This window comes from Amblyomma americanum, chromosome 11 (genome assembly GCF_052857255.1).
Source record: "Amblyomma americanum isolate KBUSLIRL-KWMA chromosome 11, ASM5285725v1, whole genome shotgun sequence".
Classification (NCBI taxonomy): Eukaryota; Metazoa; Arthropoda; class Arachnida; order Ixodida; family Ixodidae; genus Amblyomma; species Amblyomma americanum.
In genome coordinates, this window is record NC_135507.1 from 108,959,666 (window position 1) to 108,979,203 (window position 19,538).

The 19,538-nt window shown below is 47.0% G+C and overlaps 2 protein-coding genes across 5 annotated transcripts in view; one reads left to right on the forward strand and one right to left on the reverse strand.

Annotated features, from left to right (window-relative positions):
* The first annotated feature begins 3,158 nt into the window (after nucleotides 1–3,158).
* On the forward strand, nucleotides 3,159–3,658 carry LOC144111123 (cytochrome b-c1 complex subunit 7-like). The gene has a single exon (XM_077644267.1). The coding sequence runs from the start codon at nucleotides 3,281–3,283 to the stop codon at nucleotides 3,605–3,607; it is 327 nt and encodes a 108-aa protein (XP_077500393.1). The 5' UTR covers nucleotides 3,159–3,280; the 3' UTR covers nucleotides 3,608–3,658.
* A 2,766-nt stretch (nucleotides 3,659–6,424) lies between these two features.
* The window catches only part of Aldh-III (Aldehyde dehydrogenase type III), a 106,779-nt gene continuing 93,665 nt past the window's right edge, over nucleotides 6,425–19,538 (reverse strand). For all 4 annotated transcript variants that reach the window (XM_077644263.1, XM_077644266.1, XM_077644264.1 and 1 more), the window contains one exon: nucleotides 6,425–8,752. Coding sequence is in view for 1 of the 4 variants with exons in the window: in XM_077644266.1 (XP_077500392.1) it covers nucleotides 8,732–8,752 (21 nt within the window). In the remaining 3 variants the exon portion in view is untranslated. The remainder of the gene's footprint in view (nucleotides 8,753–19,538) is intronic.

Here is a 19,538-nt window from a genome sequence, read left to right on the forward strand (position 1 = left end):
ACATAAGTAGGCGCATCAACACAGACCATAGAGCACACTGGGATTATTCTTCACAATTAATTTCTTCAGCTGAAAGAATATAGCAGGTGTGTTTACATCTGCAAGGCAATGTTAAAGCCAGCTTTAGCACCCTCAAACGTGCTCAACGTAGGAGCAAATACCATACATTGAAAAATACATGAAGCCAAGTACGCACGAACGGGTTACAGCTATGAAACACGAGCGAACAGCCCGGCGAAACCATATCGAAGCTATCGCGCATACCTAGAGCAGACGACACACCTGTGAAAGTCCAGCGGGAATCGGTGTAGCGTGACACCAATGGTACTATCCACGCTGTCGCAGTGTACCACGGAGCATCGTTTCTTCACATGCCGCAAGCTCATCTTGAAATGAAGCGCTAAGCGCTTCAAAAGAAGAGCGCGAAGCGTACAAAGACGGAAAAAGACTTCGCACTGGCCGCACGCCGAAGGAAACGACAAAACCGAGAAAACTGCCGCAGCGGTGCAGCGGGGTGCAAATCTTACCGAACGGTGACAAAGAAGCGACGTGCAAGGACGACGAAAACTTCGCAAAAGGAGCATTTTGAGACCGGCGAGCTAAATTTATACGCTTTACCAGGCGCGCCATCGCAGACAGCTGGCGATAAGAAATCGCCACTGTGGCCGGGTTACAGTGTACTAGAATAGGGGCAGTGTGTTCAGGAGCGCTTGCCGCTGAGGCGCTTCATGCAGAAAGCACGAGATGGCGCTACAGGAGCATGGGCTGTACGGAACCAACGGCGCAGCGCTGGCGCTGCGCGTTTTTAGAAGTGTTGTAATCATCCTCCGCCTCGAACAGACGTGCAAATGCTCGGAGGATGTGGAGATGCATGCTTGGAACTGACGTTCACATAAGAGATTAATTATATGTGTACTTTAGCGCATCACAACGCTCATTAGACGGATTTATTAACAAACCTGACAGCAAAGGGTTTGGAGACACCGAAATAGTGGGGTAAAGCCGTTAAATCTGTTGAGCCACGCTACAACGTAACCAGAAGTTATTCGAACGTAAAAAAAAACATTGATTAATGGGTTTAATATCCGCAAGCAACACTCGCGCTTCAAGTAGCACCGTAGTAAAGGGCTTCGATTGAGTTGAAGCAACTCGGATTCCAGGTGCATTTTCTTGCGCAGTTCGCACTCATAAAAATGCAGCCGCTGTTGTAGAAAACACAAAACTGTACACGGCCCAAAGCCAAAGGCCTTCCCTGCTTGGTATTTACCTTCTTTCGCGGTAAACATGGTAAACATTTGTCCCTCGTTCTATCCTCCGGTTTCGCGAATTACCCGCAATGACTGGATTTGCACAGTTTATTCGTGACTTTTATTTACGTCATGAAGAGCTCCCCAACGTCAGGCTCATGTACGAGTCTGAGACACACCAACATCACACATTTGAATGAAAGGAATAAAACAGGTAGGAAAGAGGCCAAGTAAAAGGGATTAAACACAGAAAAAGAGCGAGTACATTCCAATCCAAACAACGGAGACCTACAGCGGAATTAATGTGCTTAAATGAATTCCTTAATTCATTTTTGAATTATATTTACAAAATTGGCTTTGGAATGCACAAAAAAAAAGCCGTGTATTTAGATAAAAAAAACGCAAAGGAGCGTCAGCATATGTGTTGCACAAGCCTGCTAAGAACAACGGCTAACTTTCAAGTGCAATTTCCTTTTTCGTCGTGCTTCTCTTGACTGATGCTGCGGTTCAAGTGCGTCGCCTTGCAAATATGGCGTGTCAAGTGAAGCGAGTTCCTTTACAGCGTCATTGTGACTGTTTTGTTCAGTACAAGGCCTCTTGGGATCAGCAGAACACACCGTAGGGCTCTTCCGCTTTCTTGGCGCCCGAGGCGTCGGCGTCTTCTTCGATAAATAGCCCGGCGTGTTTGGTAGGAGCGTAGGTACGGCATCCGGCAGCAACTCTGGCTTTCCTCGCGGAATGCGTACCTCTTTCCCCTCTATAATGTGGACGTAATCCCGTAGGATACAAGAAGGATCGAAATGACGCTCGCAGACCGAGCAACTTTCATCAAGGACCTTATCTTTTCGGTGCAGGTTTCGTTCCCAAACCTTTCTTTTTCCTTCATCTTTCGGCACGGCGAAGAGGGAAGGCTGCTCGCCTTGGGCCCACTTGTAGCCGGTGTCGCACCCCGGCGCAAAGCAATGACGTTGCCGTCGGCGATTAGGCATTGGCTCTCACTCGCGAACACCGCAGCAAAACATCACACTGCTAGCACTGCCCGTGCGGCCGAAACACCCCGTTTCTTCACAAGCAAGGTGGAGCTCAAGACAGCTCAAGAAGCACGCTGCAACCCGCCGCAACACACGGAGAACGCGTCCGTACAGCCGGTGCGACTGCAGCGCCACCACATACATCCGGGACCTGTCTACGCTGCCGGCTTCACGACGGTGCGTGGCGCGCTCCGCCGCCTGAACACACTGCCCCTATTCTAGTACACTGTAGCCGGGTATCGAAACAAGGCCTGCAAAGACGCGCTGTAATGCACCGCACACTCATGAATAGGGGCCAGGTCAAGAGTGTTGCAAAAATACAAAATTTGCCAGGTTTTAATAAAATGACTTACCTCTTTCATAAAACAAGGTGCTAATATATTTTTTTCTTTTCTATTGGCAGATTACATTCCAATTTTGTAGTTTTATCATTTATTTATATGAGTGTTTTGCCCCCCCATCCTCTGGTTGTGCTGCAGTCGCGCTAAACCACTTTTCGGCCCAGCCTTCGCCACCACTATAAATCCGCCTTGCGGATGTGAGGAACTTGAGTGCGCTAATCAACTTTTTAGCTGTCCAAATTTCCAGGGGGGTGCAGCCGCCCCCTCTTGTCCCCCCTTCCGGACGCCCATGATTGCGCGGAATGTTTCGCATGCTATGCTCTGTTATCAAAACCAGTGCGACACGCGTCGTCTGTACCGGCGCAAACCTTTTCAAACACTGCGCCATTGATAACGGAAAAGCTTTGGAGCTAGCATCACCATCAGCAGTTATGTTAAGTTGCAACTTGTTTTTTATTATAATCAATATTTCCGCAAAAGTTATTCTTGCGTGGTTTAAACAACTTTAGCAACATTAAGTTTACTGTGCAATTATCTGCGTTCTAATCCAATCCAATCCAAAGTGGTTTTCATTGCAGCAAGGGCATTGGAAAGGTGAGCTGAGCTGCGACCGACGTGCGTCGTTGAAAGTCTTCGCAGCCTCTGCGTCTCAGCCGTTGAAATGAGCGCTTACAAGACGGTGACCGCCACCAGCACGTGGGCCCGTTACATGTTCAAGTCGAGCAAGTACTACAAGTACGGCCTGCTCAAGAACGACCTGTACCGCGACGACCCCGTCACGATGGAGGCGGTGCGGCGGCTGCCCAGGAAGCTGCAGGACGAACGCAACTACCGCGTGCTGAGGGCCGTGCAGTGCAGCATCTCGCACACCATCCTGCCCGAGAACGAGTGGACCAAGTTCGAGGACGACGTGCCCTACCTGGAGCCCTACATCGCCGAGGTCGAGAAGGAAGAGGCCGAGAAGAAGGAGTGGTACCGGACCCACTGAGACTCCCCGGTAGACGTTGCCACTAATAAATGGACTAGTGTTTCAACCGGATGGAGGCATGATGTTTTCGTGGACGCATGTGTTCGCTCTTGAGGTGGTTGAGCGCGATGCAGGATGTCGCTCTCGTGTGCGCTTTCTGCAAGAGTGGATTGTGCGCTACCGGGAGCCGACGTTGCATGCGATTGGAACCGTTGTAAGCAGTAGGCTTGGGCGAAACAGTGAATTTTGGGGGTGAATAATAATGTAGAAGCAAAGTTTTAACAAATTTGCCCCCAGAGAAGGGAGAAAGGACAGGTTTTAATGAATAGTTGCTATACTGGCTGTGTCTTGGCCACAGTGTTAAAGTTACCAGTTGGACAGGGGCTGTGCTACAAGTTGGCGAAGATGTCCTGCGATAGTGAGGACTGCGACAACCAGCCGTTGCTTAGCTTATGGCTCGCTGTTGAAAAGTCAAAGTCTCTTCTTGCATTACTGTCAGAGACACAAAGAAAGAGCGCTATAAGTTCCGCCATGGCAAACCAACTCGCCCGAACAACCCCTCTGATCATTAATGCTTGTTTGCTGGCCACATTTTCAGCAGCAACTAGATGCCCATTCTCGTGGTGTGCCCCAGGTGCTAGGTTGGAGAAGGGGGGCAACACGGCTTACTGCCAGGTGAAAATCTTCAACTGGGCGGCCAACCGGGCTTAACTGGTTCCATTTGAAAACCAACTGCTGGCTCTAGTTTGGGGCCTATTGGGAGGCAGACGGTCCTAGTTCGCCGCCAACTGTAAATGGGCAATGCAGTGGTGCCAGCTTTCCAATAGTTTATAGCAAGGAAGGAAAGAAAACGTTTATTGAGCTCTGAGTAGGTGAGCAATTTGGTGGAGTCAGATGTGTCGTCAGTCTTCTTAGCAATGGTCGTCTGCCCCTAGTCCAGGGCTCCGCTGGATGCCGCTGCCAGCTGTGCTTGCCGGATCAGCCCAAGTTGGACGTCCTGACGGTCGCTGGAGAGCATTCTTTCCCATTGCTCCGCACTCGGGTTTGGTATTTTTGGTGCCACCTTCATTTTCTGGCAGAACCACGTTATGTGATAGAGTGTGGGTGTTTCATGGCACCATGGGCATTTGTCTGTGTATTGTGTGGGTTGTATTTTGTTGAGTGTATTTAGATTCGGGTATGAGCCCGTCTGTAGCAGCCTCCAGGCGACTTCCCTGGAGAGAGATTTATGTGGTGGGGGGTACCGTTTCCTCCAGCCCTTGTAGTGGTTTAAGATTGCCGAAACTCTGCGTGTGAGCATCGTGCCTACTGTAGAGAGAAAAGAGACGCTGCAGCAATATTTGTCTTTGCTATTGTTGGGCATAAGGATGTGGACTCAGCCGACCATTTTAGCGACAAACCTCAAAGCATATATGCAAGTTTCCATACCAGCCTAAAATATCGACCAATCACTGGCGTTAAATTTATAATTAGAAAAAACGTACTACTGAAATAATTTAATCTGCGCACGGAGAAGGACATGCATCGCCGCGCAGCTGATTCCGAGGCAAAACGCACGTTTCCAGCCGAACACTAGCCAAGCCAAGTGTAGCAGTAGTCTCGCACGTGGTTTCACATCTCGGTGGACACCTGAATGGCGTCGTAAGCAGCTGACGTCGCACAGCAGACTGGCGCTTTTGCACATCGCCTCCATCAAAATGCGGCCGGGTTCGAATTCGATGAAGTCGTATGGAGGAATGGATGAAGTGCTCTCATCCTCCCACATTCAGGACCGCCGCACAAAATTCCTCTACGACAAAAAAGTAGTCCGTTAAAACTTTTTTTTTGTTACTTAGAAAGAAGCTAACCACCAGACGAATCAACAAGCTCATTAATTTTGATACCTCTGGCTTGTTTAACACAGCCAAACACCGAACAGCTTATTTAGTTTACTGTTCCTGTGGAGGAAGGAAAGAGTTGAGATGCGGTTACGTCACATTTTTTTATAGTCCGGCGCTGGATGGATGGATAAGGCTGAACCCTTTAAATCGGGCAGTGGCTCAAGCTACGACTTATGAAACCTTACTCTTCTCTTGAATTTAGCCACCAATCAGATAACCTTTGCTTGGTTACTTCTACCCGCTTAAAATCTACTTTCCCTTCACCGTCCTTAAACCCCAATGCCTTGGATAAATCAGCCCCGCTGCTTTCCACTGTAAGCCTCGGAGCACCGCAGTACATTGGTTCTTTTGATAGTCATTCTAGTAATGACTGTTACGATAATGGCAACAGCAATAAACATTATCATAAACAGATAAATAGATCGGCCTGCACTTGCGTGCTGCTGCAACCAAAATATCAAATACTAGGACATGTTGAATAATCTGATATGGTGGAGTGCTTGGAATTGGGTCAAAGCGAATGTTGAAAAGAGAAGCGTTCGACTGGCATGTAATGTACGGCACTAGCCCAGGTTATAATGTGGCCGGTACCTATAGTAGGATGCAACTTAAGAAAAAATAGTGCTCAATTAACACTGGGCCACAGTCCGCAGCATCCTGTATTACTCTGCTAGCCAATCAAAACCGCAAACGAAATCAGCTTTTTAATATTCGACGATTAAACAAGCCAAGTATCAAAATTCTTTTTTCTTCTTTGGGTTTTAATGACAGACTACTATTTTTGTAGTGAAGGAATTTGTGCGTAAATGTGGGCGGTGCTTCATTGCAGACTTAAGTATAGCATTGCAAGCAACATCCTTTCGCACATGTCAAGCTGCAATGCTGGTGTGCAAGGTCTGTCCCAGAAAGAGCACACATACTGCAGGCAGCACCAGTTCAGCAATGCCACACACACAGCTGCAACATTATTAGGCCTCTTTATTGAAGTGAACAAGCCAAACAGTGCTGCCCCTTTGTGTGCATCACACACAAGCCTCCAAAATAATGGCCCCAGGACATCTCTGCTCGAGAACTTGGTAGGCAGTGTCTTGAGTCTGTAAAGTTGCCGGTTCACAATAGTGCCCTGTGCTGTTATGCTGCATTGCACCCAAGTCCGCTCCTGAACTTGCCCAGAGGGAGCCAGATACGGTAGCTGTGGGGCTCAACCAAATGTGGCCATGTGTTCAACCACGTCCATTTACTGGTCAGGAGCACATTGTTCGTGAATGAAGAGGGAACAGAGAGCAGTCTTTCCATGCACTGTGGCCATCTTTAATGCCCTCCCGAACACCACGAAGGCTGCAACAAGAACTTTCGACAGCTGGAAGCTTTCACAACATGCGGGCAAAGGTTCTCAAGCAATGGGTATCTCAGAACTGAGCACAGTGACATTTAAGCAGAGTGAAACCTACACAGCCAAAAATGAGATTGTAATCCCTTGATGGATCTGCAAGAACTAAATAACTCTCGTGCTCTGGGCTTCTGAATGAAAAAGCACTGTTCTCTACGTATACGGACACCCTTTTTCAAAACTGCACGGGCCACTTACAAGCCACTCAGGCATCTATCCTGGGGCTTGTAAATGACCGTCCTCATTTTCTATCACCAAAAGGCTTTTGCGAAATTGTGAAGTGCCCTGCACATTGTTCGGCATACATCACAGAGTACAAATGTGGCCTAACAGAAAACTAAAAAAAACTAAAATTAACACCGCACAATTCCAGTACAGTGTACAGTACGTGGGAAAATCCTCCAGCGCAAAAAAGCCACTGACCAGTAATCTCCACCTGAAACATAGCTTTTAAACATGTAGCAATGGAAGGAAAAGAACCCCAATTAGACATAATTGTAGAAAATTACTTATATGATGCATCACATATTTATTCAGTGTTGGGGTTAATAGGTGCATCGTGGTCTCCATCACAATGACAAACGGAGACACCTGTTCTACGGATGTCCACCAGTGAATTATGGCAGTGCCTCTCCATAGGCAGCGAGACTGCATACTAGCGAAACATGGTTTCCACAATCAATGCCTTGACCAAGACGAACAGGATGCAGTGTTGCAGAGGACGATTATCGATCTGGCAAGTTGTCTGCAGCACTGTAAAGGCTGTACACTTCAAAAAACATGTTCCTCCATTCCCCTCATCCCATGACTGGTGGTTCCACCACTGGGAAGGAGAGAGCACCAGTGTCCAGCTGCTAATTTAACCATTAAATGCAGTACTTGCATAACACCATCCTGATCTACATTTTCAATTACTGCAATATATGTTTGAAAAATAGTCTCAGCATTGCTCAAATATTTGAGGAACTTTTCGTTGCCTTCCTTGGCCTTGATTGGACGAGAGAGCTTTGCGTTTCATCGCAGCCAAGAAAGTGTTTGTAATTCACCAATGGAAGTGTGCAACTTGTAACTGGCTCGTGAAATTACCTGCAAAAGGTACTTGCAAAGAGGATGGGATCCCAGCTGCCCACTGCTACCAACCACTGAAGGCGCTCTGTGAGCATGCATACACAGGGACGACATGAGGAGACATTTCTGTAACCATGTGCTCAGGGGCACACTTCACCTCATCCTCAAGAACACCCAACGAACCACCACTCTACAGGTATGAAAATTTACTGCGAGCAAAGAACTTTTGCAAGCAATAATACTGGTCCACATCCAACAATGGGAATGCAAGCTTTGCCTCGAACATGTTCCTGTGTATGTGCATAGCTGTGCTGGAACAAAAAGGTGCCAAAGGAATGCAATGCAGCTTAAGTCAAAACAGTAGAAAATATTGACAGTGATGCGTATGTGGTGCAAGAACTAAATAGCTCTCGTGCTCTGGGCTTCTTCTGAATGAAAAAGCACTGTTCTCTACGTACACCGTCACCCTTTTTTAAAACTGCACGGGCCACTTACAAGCCACTCGGGCATCCACCCTGGGACTATCGCCAAAAGGCTTTTGCAAAATTGTGAAGTGTCCTGCACATTGTTCGGCATACATCACAGAGTACAAATGTGGCCTGTGGGTGCAAAAATCAGATTTGTTTTCTTTTTCAATGTCTCTCACAAACTACCACAAGTGGGCAAACAAGAGCAGTGAACAAAGTTATGCAGAATACAAGGAAGCAAACAGAGCTGTCACAGTGTGGACAGCCAGCCCTAAACAGAAGCTACAGTGGCTGCTCCGGAGATGCCAACGCATTCTCCTCCTGTGGCTCCCCCAGTGGTTCAGATTTCAGTGCCAAGCATCTGCAAGGAACAAAGCAAAAGCAAGGATCACACAAAAGACTCTTTTCAAGCTGTAGTGTTTTACGCTGTTTCGTTGGAACTTTCCCTGCTCACTGCATGCTTTTTGTTGTCATGACAACATCATGCCCCAATACCACAGCCTCCACGGTGTTTTTGGGCGCATGAGATTAACAAGTTTGCGGAGATAGGGTGGCTGCAGCTGGCAAAGGACAGGGTTAATTGGAGAGACATGGGAGAGGCCTTTGCCATGCAGTGGACGCAGTCAGGCTGATGATGATGATGCTTGCCATAAAAGGTGCACTGATAACATCACTGATAGCAGAGTGCCCTGCTGAGAGGAATGTAAATGAATAGCGTGTGGCTGTTCATTTACATTCCTCTAAGCTATGCATTTAAGAGTAGAACACGACAGCATTATCAGGTCCTATTCGCACTGCCTACTAAATTGCTCTCAGACACTTCACTAAGTCAAAGAATGCAACTTTACTCAGCTTGAACCAATGAGCCTTCCTGCCTTAAGCCTGAACTCCATGTACACGAAAACTCACACGAACGCGAAGGCGACGGCGGCAAGCGACGCCGTCGCGCGAAGCAAAATGCATGTGTCACTTGCCGTGTCGCTCGGATCTGCACCCACAGAAAATTTCGCTCGTCGCCCGGAAGTCCCCCACGCGACTGGCCAATCAGAGCCCCCCAAAGCTGTTTCCGGTTTGTCCATGGTTTCTCACGGGTACATCTCACGAAACCCGCCCGTCGTCTTGGTCATCGCCACCGTCGATAAAATATTTGGTTTTGTAGCTGACAGGCAGACCCGCATGATTTAAATAATTAAAACAATCTACTTGTTGGGTGCGGAGGGCTAACAGCATTTGGAGCGGGCTACGCGAGCGGGCGTACTGCAGGGAGAGATGCGTGTCGAGCCGCAGGTACCGGCGCTCGATCCACCGTGCCGCTGCGCTCCAACTGTGCAGAAACACTCGTGGCGCGCATTCTCACTGGTAAATTATAGTTTGCTCACTTACAATAAAACTGCGGTGACAGTTTATGGGAGTATTTTTACTAAGCCGGAGTGCACAGGCACCGAACGAAAGCACACCTCCCCCGTGAACCCGTGATGTGACTGTCTCCGCAAGCACGCCTTTGGCTATCTCCACTGCCGCTACACCGCTGCCGTAGAGGAAATATTCCTTTGGCCCTGACTATGAGGCACACTCACAAAATTTTAAGAGACAGAACAGGTTACGGGCATGTTTCTAAGCTTGAGTGCGCAAATCACGGAGTCCGCTGCGCACGTCGCGGGTTCGCGTCGCCTGCCGCCTTCGCTTGCATGGAGGTTGCCCACAAGCGAAGGAGCGAACGCCAGCCGTCGCCGCCGCCTTCGCGTGAGTTTTCACGTACATGGAGCCCAGGTGTTATGGGTAGCGCGCCAGTCTCGCAATCCAAAGGTCCTGGGTTCGATTCCCACCCAACTTGTCCCAATTTTCTTTTCAGCTCAATTACTTACCTTTCATTACAGAAACCTCCCTCAGGAATTTGGCATCAATCTAAACGTCACTTAACCAGTTGCTGAGTTTTATTAATTCTCTGCTTCCATCAGCGTTTTTCACCCATGGCCAATGACACCAGCTTTTCTGCGACACGGGACATTTAATGCTGCCGTGTTAAAAGCTACAGCATGTGAGGAGAGAAGCTGACACACTGCAGGCAGAAGGGGCCCGTCACCGCTGTGAATTACGACAGAGTGGCCAAAACCCCTGCATGGTGTCTGAAAGCGGTATTACAAAGGAAGCAGCAAACACCTATCATTCAACTGCATACAGCATGCAAGCAAAGATTATGCGCTATGCTACTCGAATTTCGTACCAAAAGTGGCACCCAACAACATCGAATTTTCGTGGGGCTTGATACTGAAATTTCAGCCACCCAAAACAGAGCGTGGGTGTTCCATGTGCACTCTACAGCACCTGGTGTGGCAGTGACACCTTCATTTGCACAGGGACAACAGGCAACACCGGTATGATGTGAAAAGGGACCAGCAACAAGTACTCACATGCACCACTAGAGTCTGATACAACTCAAGAACACAGCAGATTTTCCCCGTCATAGGACCCCCTTCCAGCGAATGGCACTGGCCGATTCTCATGACCCTGCTAGTGTGAAAAAAACGGGGTGGCAGATGAAAGCGGATAATCATCTCCCATTGTGGCGCCACTCCCTGCATTGTCACGCCAATTGGCCAACGCCATTCGCTGGAAGCCGATCCTTTAACAAGGAAAAGCTGCCATGTTCTTGAGTTGTATCTGACTATAAGACCCCGAAGTATTTCCTTGTTTGGACCTAATGGCAGTAGCCAAAATTCTCCATCAAAAATAGAACTGTAGAGCCTGACAAAAAAAAAAAAAGGCAGGAACTGAATGTACCAAGGTGAACAACAAAGTAGCCAGAATGCACAATGTGCCACACACATTTCGAGTCCAAAACAAGCTCACAATTTGTCTCATACGCAGACCACGCTTTAAAATGAATTCTGGAAAACCTGCTCCGCCGGCACATCCACAATAGATCATATTCACACTATCAATCAGGTGATAGAGAAATACGCAGAATATAACCAACCCCTATATATAGCCTTCCTTGATTACGAGAAAGCATTTGACTCTGTGGAAACCTCAGCAGTCATACAGGCATTGCGGAATCAGGGTGTAGAAGAGCCTTATGTCAAAATACTGGAAGATATATATAGGAACTGCACAGCTACCATAGCCCTCCATAAACTCGGCAATAAAATTCCAATAAGGGCATCAGGCAAGGAGACACGATCTCGCCAATGCTATTCACCGCCTGTTTATAGGAGGTATTCAGAGACCTCAGTTGGGAACAGTTGGGGATAAGAGTTAATAGAGAATGCCTAAATAATCTGCGATTTGCTGTTGACATTGCCTTGCTGAGTTACTCAGGAGATGAACTGCAAATCATGATAAATGAGTTAGACAGACAGAGCAGTACGGTGGGTCTTAAGATTAGCATGCAGAAACCAAAGCAATGTTCAACAGTCTAGCAAGGGAACAGCAGTTCACAACTGGCAGCGAGAGCCTGGAAGTGGTAAAGGTCTACTTAGAGCAGGTAGTGACAGCTGATCCAAATTATGAGAGGGAAATAACTAGAAGGATAAGAATGGAGGGGAGTGCATATGGTAGGTTGTCTCAGATCATGAATAGCAGATTACCAATATCTCTCAAGAGAAAAGTGTACAACAGCTGTATCCTACCGGTACTCACCTACGGGGCAGAAACATGGAGGCTAACAAAAAGAGCTCAGCTTAAGTTAAGGACAACGCAGTGAGCCATGGAAAGAAAAATTATAGGTGTAACGTTAAGAGACCGGAAGTGGGCAGAGTGGGTGAGGGAACAAACGCGGGTCAATGACATCCTAGTCAAAATCAAGAGGAAAAAACGGTCTTGGACAGGGCATGTAATGCGAAGGCAGGGTAACCACTGGTCCTTAAGGGCAACCGAGTGGATTCCAAGAGAAGGTAAGTGTAGCAGAGGGCGGCAGAGGGTTAGGTGGGCGCAGCTGGCAAAGGCCAGGGTTAATTGGAGAGACATGGAAAAGGCCTTTGCCCTGCAGTGGGTGTAGTCAGGCTGATGACTCGAGACAATGGCTGTAAACGCAACCTAGGTGGAGCAATGTGCAGTGGACTACAGAGAGTGAAACAAGTGCTGTAGAGTGGTTGGTGTCCACCAAGAAGAACAGCTTGCCAGATGGCACTCCCTCCAGGGGCAAGATTTCTGTGCATGCTCCAACCCGCTCTCGGCTGAGGGGTGTGCACTTCCCGGGTATCATTAAACACTGGAGGGTGTGAATAGAATGCAGGGCCAGTGGCTTCTGTTGCGCTATTTTACTTTTGAAACCACAGAATTTAAGAACAAGGAAGGCCCAGAGGGAGGTGCCGTAGACCACAGCAGAGGCTGTTGATGCTGCACTGACACCATCGCACCTGGAATGTGGCAGTGCTCCCGTGCACACCAGGTGAAGCCCTATCCTGGAAGCTTCAAGGCAGAGACTCCGGAACTGTTTATTGAACTGGGGTGGGGGAGAACTACACTGAGTTTGCAGGATAATCTGGATATCCCCAGCAGTTGGTTCATATTGCTATTAAAACAGCAGCCAAGGAGGGACAGCACACAGCAAAAAGACACGACGCCAGGTTGACTTACAACTGATCTTTATTTGAGCGCTCATAAGAAAAATGGCAGTGGCTTAGCTCGGCTATGCCAGGATATATGTAGCGAAAGCAAGTGTGAAACTCCCCGGTTGGCCTTGTTCACATATTCCACAACGTATGAAGCACAGACATAAACGTCCAGTGTGATTTCAGCACCGAGGCTATCCAAGGATTGAAGGGGTCGTGTCACTCTTACACCTATTCTCTAGGCTAACGGCACATTCTTCGGTTTCTTGAGCTCGCCGCTGAAGTCTCTTGGTCGCGTTCCATCGTTCATCACGGGCCGTCTTCAGTGAAGCAAGACTCGGGTCTCTCCTCCGGCTTCTGTCGCTGCTGCTAGCGGTCGAGACCCCAAACGTTAAACGTGCCTGTCTCGTGGCGGCATATTCACGGCAGCGTTCAGCCATTTGTTCGGCACGCTGTTCGTCTGTTTCCTGGGCGATTCGTTTCCTCTTCATCTTGTTCCGCTGTCGGTTCCAGACCTCCTCCAGCTTATCAGAACTGTCGCCGTCCATACTGTCGCCTCAACTGTGGTTGCGGCGCACGGCAGCCTGTGACATCTTATCACGCATGCGATGCAGCTGTCGAAGCGAGCGGAGGCGAGCGCAACAACGAGGAACGCGGTATCACGTCCTACCAAACGGCGGCGGTGGCGAGCGGCGTGGTGTGACGTCACGCCAGATGGCGCGACGAGCGCGCGAAGCACACCTGCCACGGCGAGGCGTGCGTCATGACGTCATGTGTCTCGATGGAGTACCGCCACGGCGAAATCGCGAGTTTGCGATCAATAAAGCTTTCGCTTTAATATGTACGCAAAAAGGGGGGAGGTAAAGGGAAGGTGACAGGAAAAGAGAAAAAAGCAGTGCGCAGTCGAGACCAAGCTGCCGGGCTATTTGGTGATGCATGTTGTTTACTAGGAAGCGCAAAAAACGGACGAGGGACGGAATAGGGGACACAAGCTTGTGAACGTGTTTTTGTGTCCTCTACTCCGTCCCTTGTCCGTTTTTTGCGCTTACTAGTAAGCAGTCGAGATGAAACAGAAGTTGTCAACGTCACCAGATAAAAGCGAAGTAACAACCGAAAAACACGTGTAAGGAAAGGAAAGTGTAAAGCGCCAATCCAGATGAAATGTGAGAAGTGATAAAAACTAAAACCAAAGCATGAAAACACGTGCCAAAAAAAGACAAAGAAATAAGAATAAAACAAAAACAGTTAAAAGGGATGCAACAGAAACCATTCTCAGCCATAAAGTGGAGCATTAAAACTTGTAAAACTGTCCAAGACGACGGCTACGGATGCAGTACTGATGCAGGATTCCCTTTTGTCGTCGACTGCAACAGCTTCCAGCAGTTCATGTGTTGCCTGCTCGCTCTTTTTGGCCAAGATGGTAGACTCGAGCAGCAGCGGTGTACATCCGGTGGGCTCGCAGTGGTGAGGCAAATGTCCCCCGAGGCGTTGTTGTCACATCATGCGTGCTTCATGGCACGTACTTTGAAGCACCTAGCCATTTGGCTAATATAGACTTTTCCATATGAGACAGGGATATTGTAGACAACACGTACCTTACAAGAAGTGTACAGCTTTTAGTGGCACATATCACACTTGGGTTCTTTGCTTCTGTTATTCACCTTCATTTACACTGAAGTAGCCCATGTGTGTAGGGAATGACCACAATATGCATGTGCGAGCTCACGTTTGTGGAAGGGCTGCTGTTTAGGCCATTGGAACTGGCTTATACCTCTGGAGCAGCGCTCACAGGTAGCAGAGATGAGTAATACAGGGAAGCCGGCTTCTTGAAGTCTGGCGATCTGAGCAGCGAAGCGTTGACTCATTTGGTATTCACATGAACGCTCAAGAGCCGAGCACAGCGCCTCGGTTGCTACCCCTTGCTTAACAATTTTTGAGTGACTGGATGCGTACGGTAAGAACTGCTTCTTAGTATGATCTTCGTACCTCCAGCAGACGTGCTTGGCGCTAAACTTCAACACCAGATTGAGGAAACCGATACTCCGTTCCTGAGCGAGTCCCGTCGTGAAGGCAAGGTCGGGACAACTGGCTCGAAAGGCCTCCAAAATGGTGTCCTTATAGTCATACGACTCGTGTGTGATTTCTTTTCCACAAAGAATGAGAAAGTCGTCCACATATCTGAAGATGGTGAGCACTAGACTGTTGCAAAGTGTGACCAAACCAATCACACAGGCGCGATGCCACCCGCAAGCCACGAATGCAGCCCACCACTGCGAGCATTGCAAGCCCACTGGATGTGCCCCGCTGCTGCGGGAGTCTACCTTCTTGGCCAAAAAGAGCGATCAGGCAACACATGAAGTGCTGGAAGCTGTTGCACTTTACCATCAATGCTACAAAATAACCCCAAGCGATTTTGGAAAACCATTATGCCTCATGAACCTTCTGTCATTACCCTCTGTGATAATTCCGGATTGCCAAAATTATTGACTTGCTAACCAATACTTCGTCCCCTGGTATTGACGGCATAAATTCTAAAGTTCTCAAGAATACTAAAGATATTAGCAGTATGATCTTGTCACTCATTTTTCAGCAATCCCTATCATCAGGATCTTTACCATGTGACTGGCGGATCGGCAAAATCATTCCAGTGTTCAAGAAAGGTCACCATTCATCCCCGTTAAATTATCGCCCGATTTCACTCACCTGCGTTTGCTGCAAAATCATAGAACATATTTTGTACTCACATGTTGCTGCCTTTTTAACTTCTGTAAATTTCTTCCATCCTAATCAACATGGATTCCTTAAAGGCCGCTCACGTGAGACACAGCTTGCCCTTTTCCTACACAATTTACACTCGAACTTGGACCGTAATATTCAATGTGACGCTGTGTTCCTTGATTTCGAAAAGGCGTTCGATAAAGTTTCTCATGGCCGCTTAATACACAAACTATCCCGTCTGAATCTGCACCCCTTCATCGTTTATTGGATTCGTGCCTTCTTAACTGACCGTCATCAGTTCGTCTATGTTAATTGTCACTCATCATCTCTTTCACCCGTGAAGTCTGGCGTCCCACAGGGAAGTGTACTAGGTCCCCTTCTTTTCCTAATATATATTAATGATCTTCCACTTAGTCTTTCTTCAAACGTCCGACTGTTTGCTGATGATTGTGTCATATATCGCCCCATAACAAATTCTTCCGATATCATTGCTCTTCAAGAAGACCTTTCACAAGTGCAGCATTGGTGTGACACGTGGCTCATGTCTCTTAATGTTTCAAAGACCTCACTGATTTCTTTTCACCGTTGCCCCAACTTCATCGCGCCAGTGTACACTATTAATAACTGCCCAATTTCTTCGGTCAATCATTACAAATACTTAGGCGTCCATATCTCTCATGATCTAACTTGGACTCTTCATGTCACCAACATAACTAACTCTGCAAACAGTGTCCTTGGATATCTTCGGCGCAACCTTGCTCTAGCACCAAGTTCTCTCAAATCGCTCGCTTACAAGACTTTCGTCAGACCTAAACTTGAATATGCTCATTCTGTCTGGGATCCCCATCAGATTAACCTAATTAATACCATTGAGTCAGTTCAGAATCGTGCCGCCAGGTTCATCTCATCTGTCTACTCCTATCATACCAGCATCTCAGGTCTGAAATCACGATTGCAGTTGCCTACGCTAGTCACCCGTCGGAACGCATCACGTCTCTGCTTATTTCATAAGTTCTTTCACAACTTTCCAGAAGCCAACCGATTAATTCCACGTGTGCATCGCATTTCCCGCCATAACCACCCGAACGCTGTTTACCCTGAACGTGCACATACCACCACATTCCAGCAATCATTTTTCTTAAAAACTGCCCGTGACTGGAATAACCTCTCCGCCGAAGTGGCCACCATCATGAATCATCGACTGTTCAACACCACTATCGAGGAAGCCTATTCATCAACATAATTTTTGTCCATTTTTCATTAATGTATAATATTTTTTGCCATGTTATCCCCACTCCTCATGTAATGTCCCGAAAGAGACCTTTGAGGAAAAAATAAATAAATAAATAAAAAAGAATCCTGCATCAGCACTGCATCCGTAGCCCTCGTCTTGGACAGTTTTACAAGTTTTAATGCTCCACTTTATGGCTGAGGATGGTTCTTGTTGCACCCCTTTTAACAGTTTTTGTTTTGGTCTTATTTCTTTGTCTCTTTTTGGCCACGTGTTTTCATACTTTGGTTTTAATTTTTATCTCTTCTCACATTTCATCTGGATTGGCGCTTTACACTTCCCGTTTTTTACACGTGTTTTTCCCTTATTACTTCGCTTTTATCTGATGATGCTGACAACTTGTTTCATCTCGACTGTGCACTGTTTTATTCTTGTCGCCTTCCCTTTACCTTCCCCCTTTTTGTGTACATATTCTTCTGAGCGCTCAAATAAAGATCAGTTGTAAGTCAGTCTGGCGTCGTGTCTTTTTGCTGTGTGCTATCCTTCCTTGGCTGCTGTTTTAATTGCAACTGAGTTTGTTTTCCAGTTTATTTATTTTTTCCATGTTTTACTTACGTTTCTTGTTTATATTCTTGTTATTTTGCACTGTTCAAAGATGTTTGTTAATGCATTAAAACTTGACTGAAATGGAAGCTTTATAATGATGCACAAGTGAGGAGTGATTGGCTGCATCGAAAAAGCTTGTGCATAGTCTGTTTCAATTCTGTTAATCATGCTCATGAACAGGGGTCAGACAATCGATTTTTTTAGGACATGATTGGTTTAGGTCGTTGAAACAAAATGCTTTATATCATCATCATCATCATCAGCCTGACTGCGCCCACTGCAGGGCAAAGGCTCTCCCATGTCTCTCCAATTAGCCTTGTCCTTTGCCAGTTGCAGCCACCTTATGTCCGCGAACTTCTTAATCTCAACCCCCCCCCCCCCCCTCTAACTTTCTGCCACCACTATGCTTTCCATTAATAACACTTATATTTTAAGCATTTTTTGGAAATGTGATCTGAGTGCAAACAGTTGGAGAATGTGTCAGTGCTAAGGAGACACCTGCACTGGCCTCAAAGAGGCCAGGCACTGTGCTTCTTTGTGGACTTTCTCACGTTCACTACCCAGCCAAATTTTACGAGGTCCTCTCAGAACACTTTCTCGAAGCTCACAAGTGGTGCAGACAATATGAGTGCCTGTGGCATCGCATAAAAGGAGTTCACCCAAGTTTAAAATTGCCAAGAACTACTCGAGGCCTACACTAGTGCAGCCTAGGCTTTCAGATGTTCCGAAGTGACCTGCAGAGAGTGATGTGGTAAAAAGCACCCATTTTGATAACGGTTTAAAAGCTACTGGATCACTTCATCGTCAGATGAGAGAAGTTTTCATTTACTGATGCTTTTTCCCTCTGCACAGCACACACACGCACACACACTGCACAACAAGTGCCCACTTTCAAGAAAAGTATAATATTGTGCATAAAAATCATAAGACGGAAGGTATTTTCTGATTAAGTGCTGCCATTGTTTATAAATCCACTTGTTCCTGATGATTGTAATGAATGCATACTGAGCAACGTGTTTACTTAGCACGTTCTGAAACTTCCTAATGCATGACTGGTGTTCTGTCCTCGTCCTTTCTTAGTTGTTTTGTGCTAAAGGTATTCTTTTTCAAGCATGACTAACAATTTGTTCCCTGCATTCTTTCATATCTTCATTGAATATTTTCCCACTCACAGCGGCAACAGCTATGCTCTTCAGCTTTCAATGCTCGAAGCAGGCAGACACACTGGAAATGAGCTGCAACATAGAACACGTACTGCTGCGGTTGCATTAATTAAACTGCACCCCACTACGTGAGTCGCATCTAATCTTGTCATGCCCAGGCATCAAAAACGTCGGATAAAAGTTGCTAACTTCCAGGAGTTTGTCACCAATGGTGTCTTCACTGCTGAAGTGTGAAGAAACGGCATATTTATCAAGAACGAAACGGTTAAGCATATTAGAATTAAGCCTAGCTAATTTCCATGATTTCTGAATGTCCAAGGGAAAACATGAGTGCAAACATTAAGGCACATACAGTAAACCTAGAACCACTTTAAAAGCTGCTCAACAGCCTGCCAATGCACCACTAAGACCATGGAAAAGATTGGCTACTCTGCGATTAGGGTTACCTTCTGCACAAATGTATCTTTCAGCAGGCCTCCTGTCTCTGGCAACAGACAGTTTGACCCTGCTTTGATAAATGTGCTGGATAAGTGCTGGTGCTTCAAGTATGCAAGGAATTCAAGCAACACTGGAAGAAGCAGAAGCACAAATTATTTGCATTTCTACTTTAGCAATGAAGCCAAGACAACAGTGGTTCCTGCCATGGGCAGCGACAGTTCACCATCTATGCATAACAAAGGCCTCTCTCCGTGTGGCGGAAGCTCCTCCCTTTCTCTAGGGTTGTAACAACACTCGGTAGCAGTTTCTTTTGTGGTCAGCAATGATAATAACGATGTATCTGTTCTTCAGTGTGGAATATGAAGCTAAACATTACTAAATGCAAGCATTTGCCCATTTCTCGTCTATCTACTACACATTCTACTTACTGCATTAATG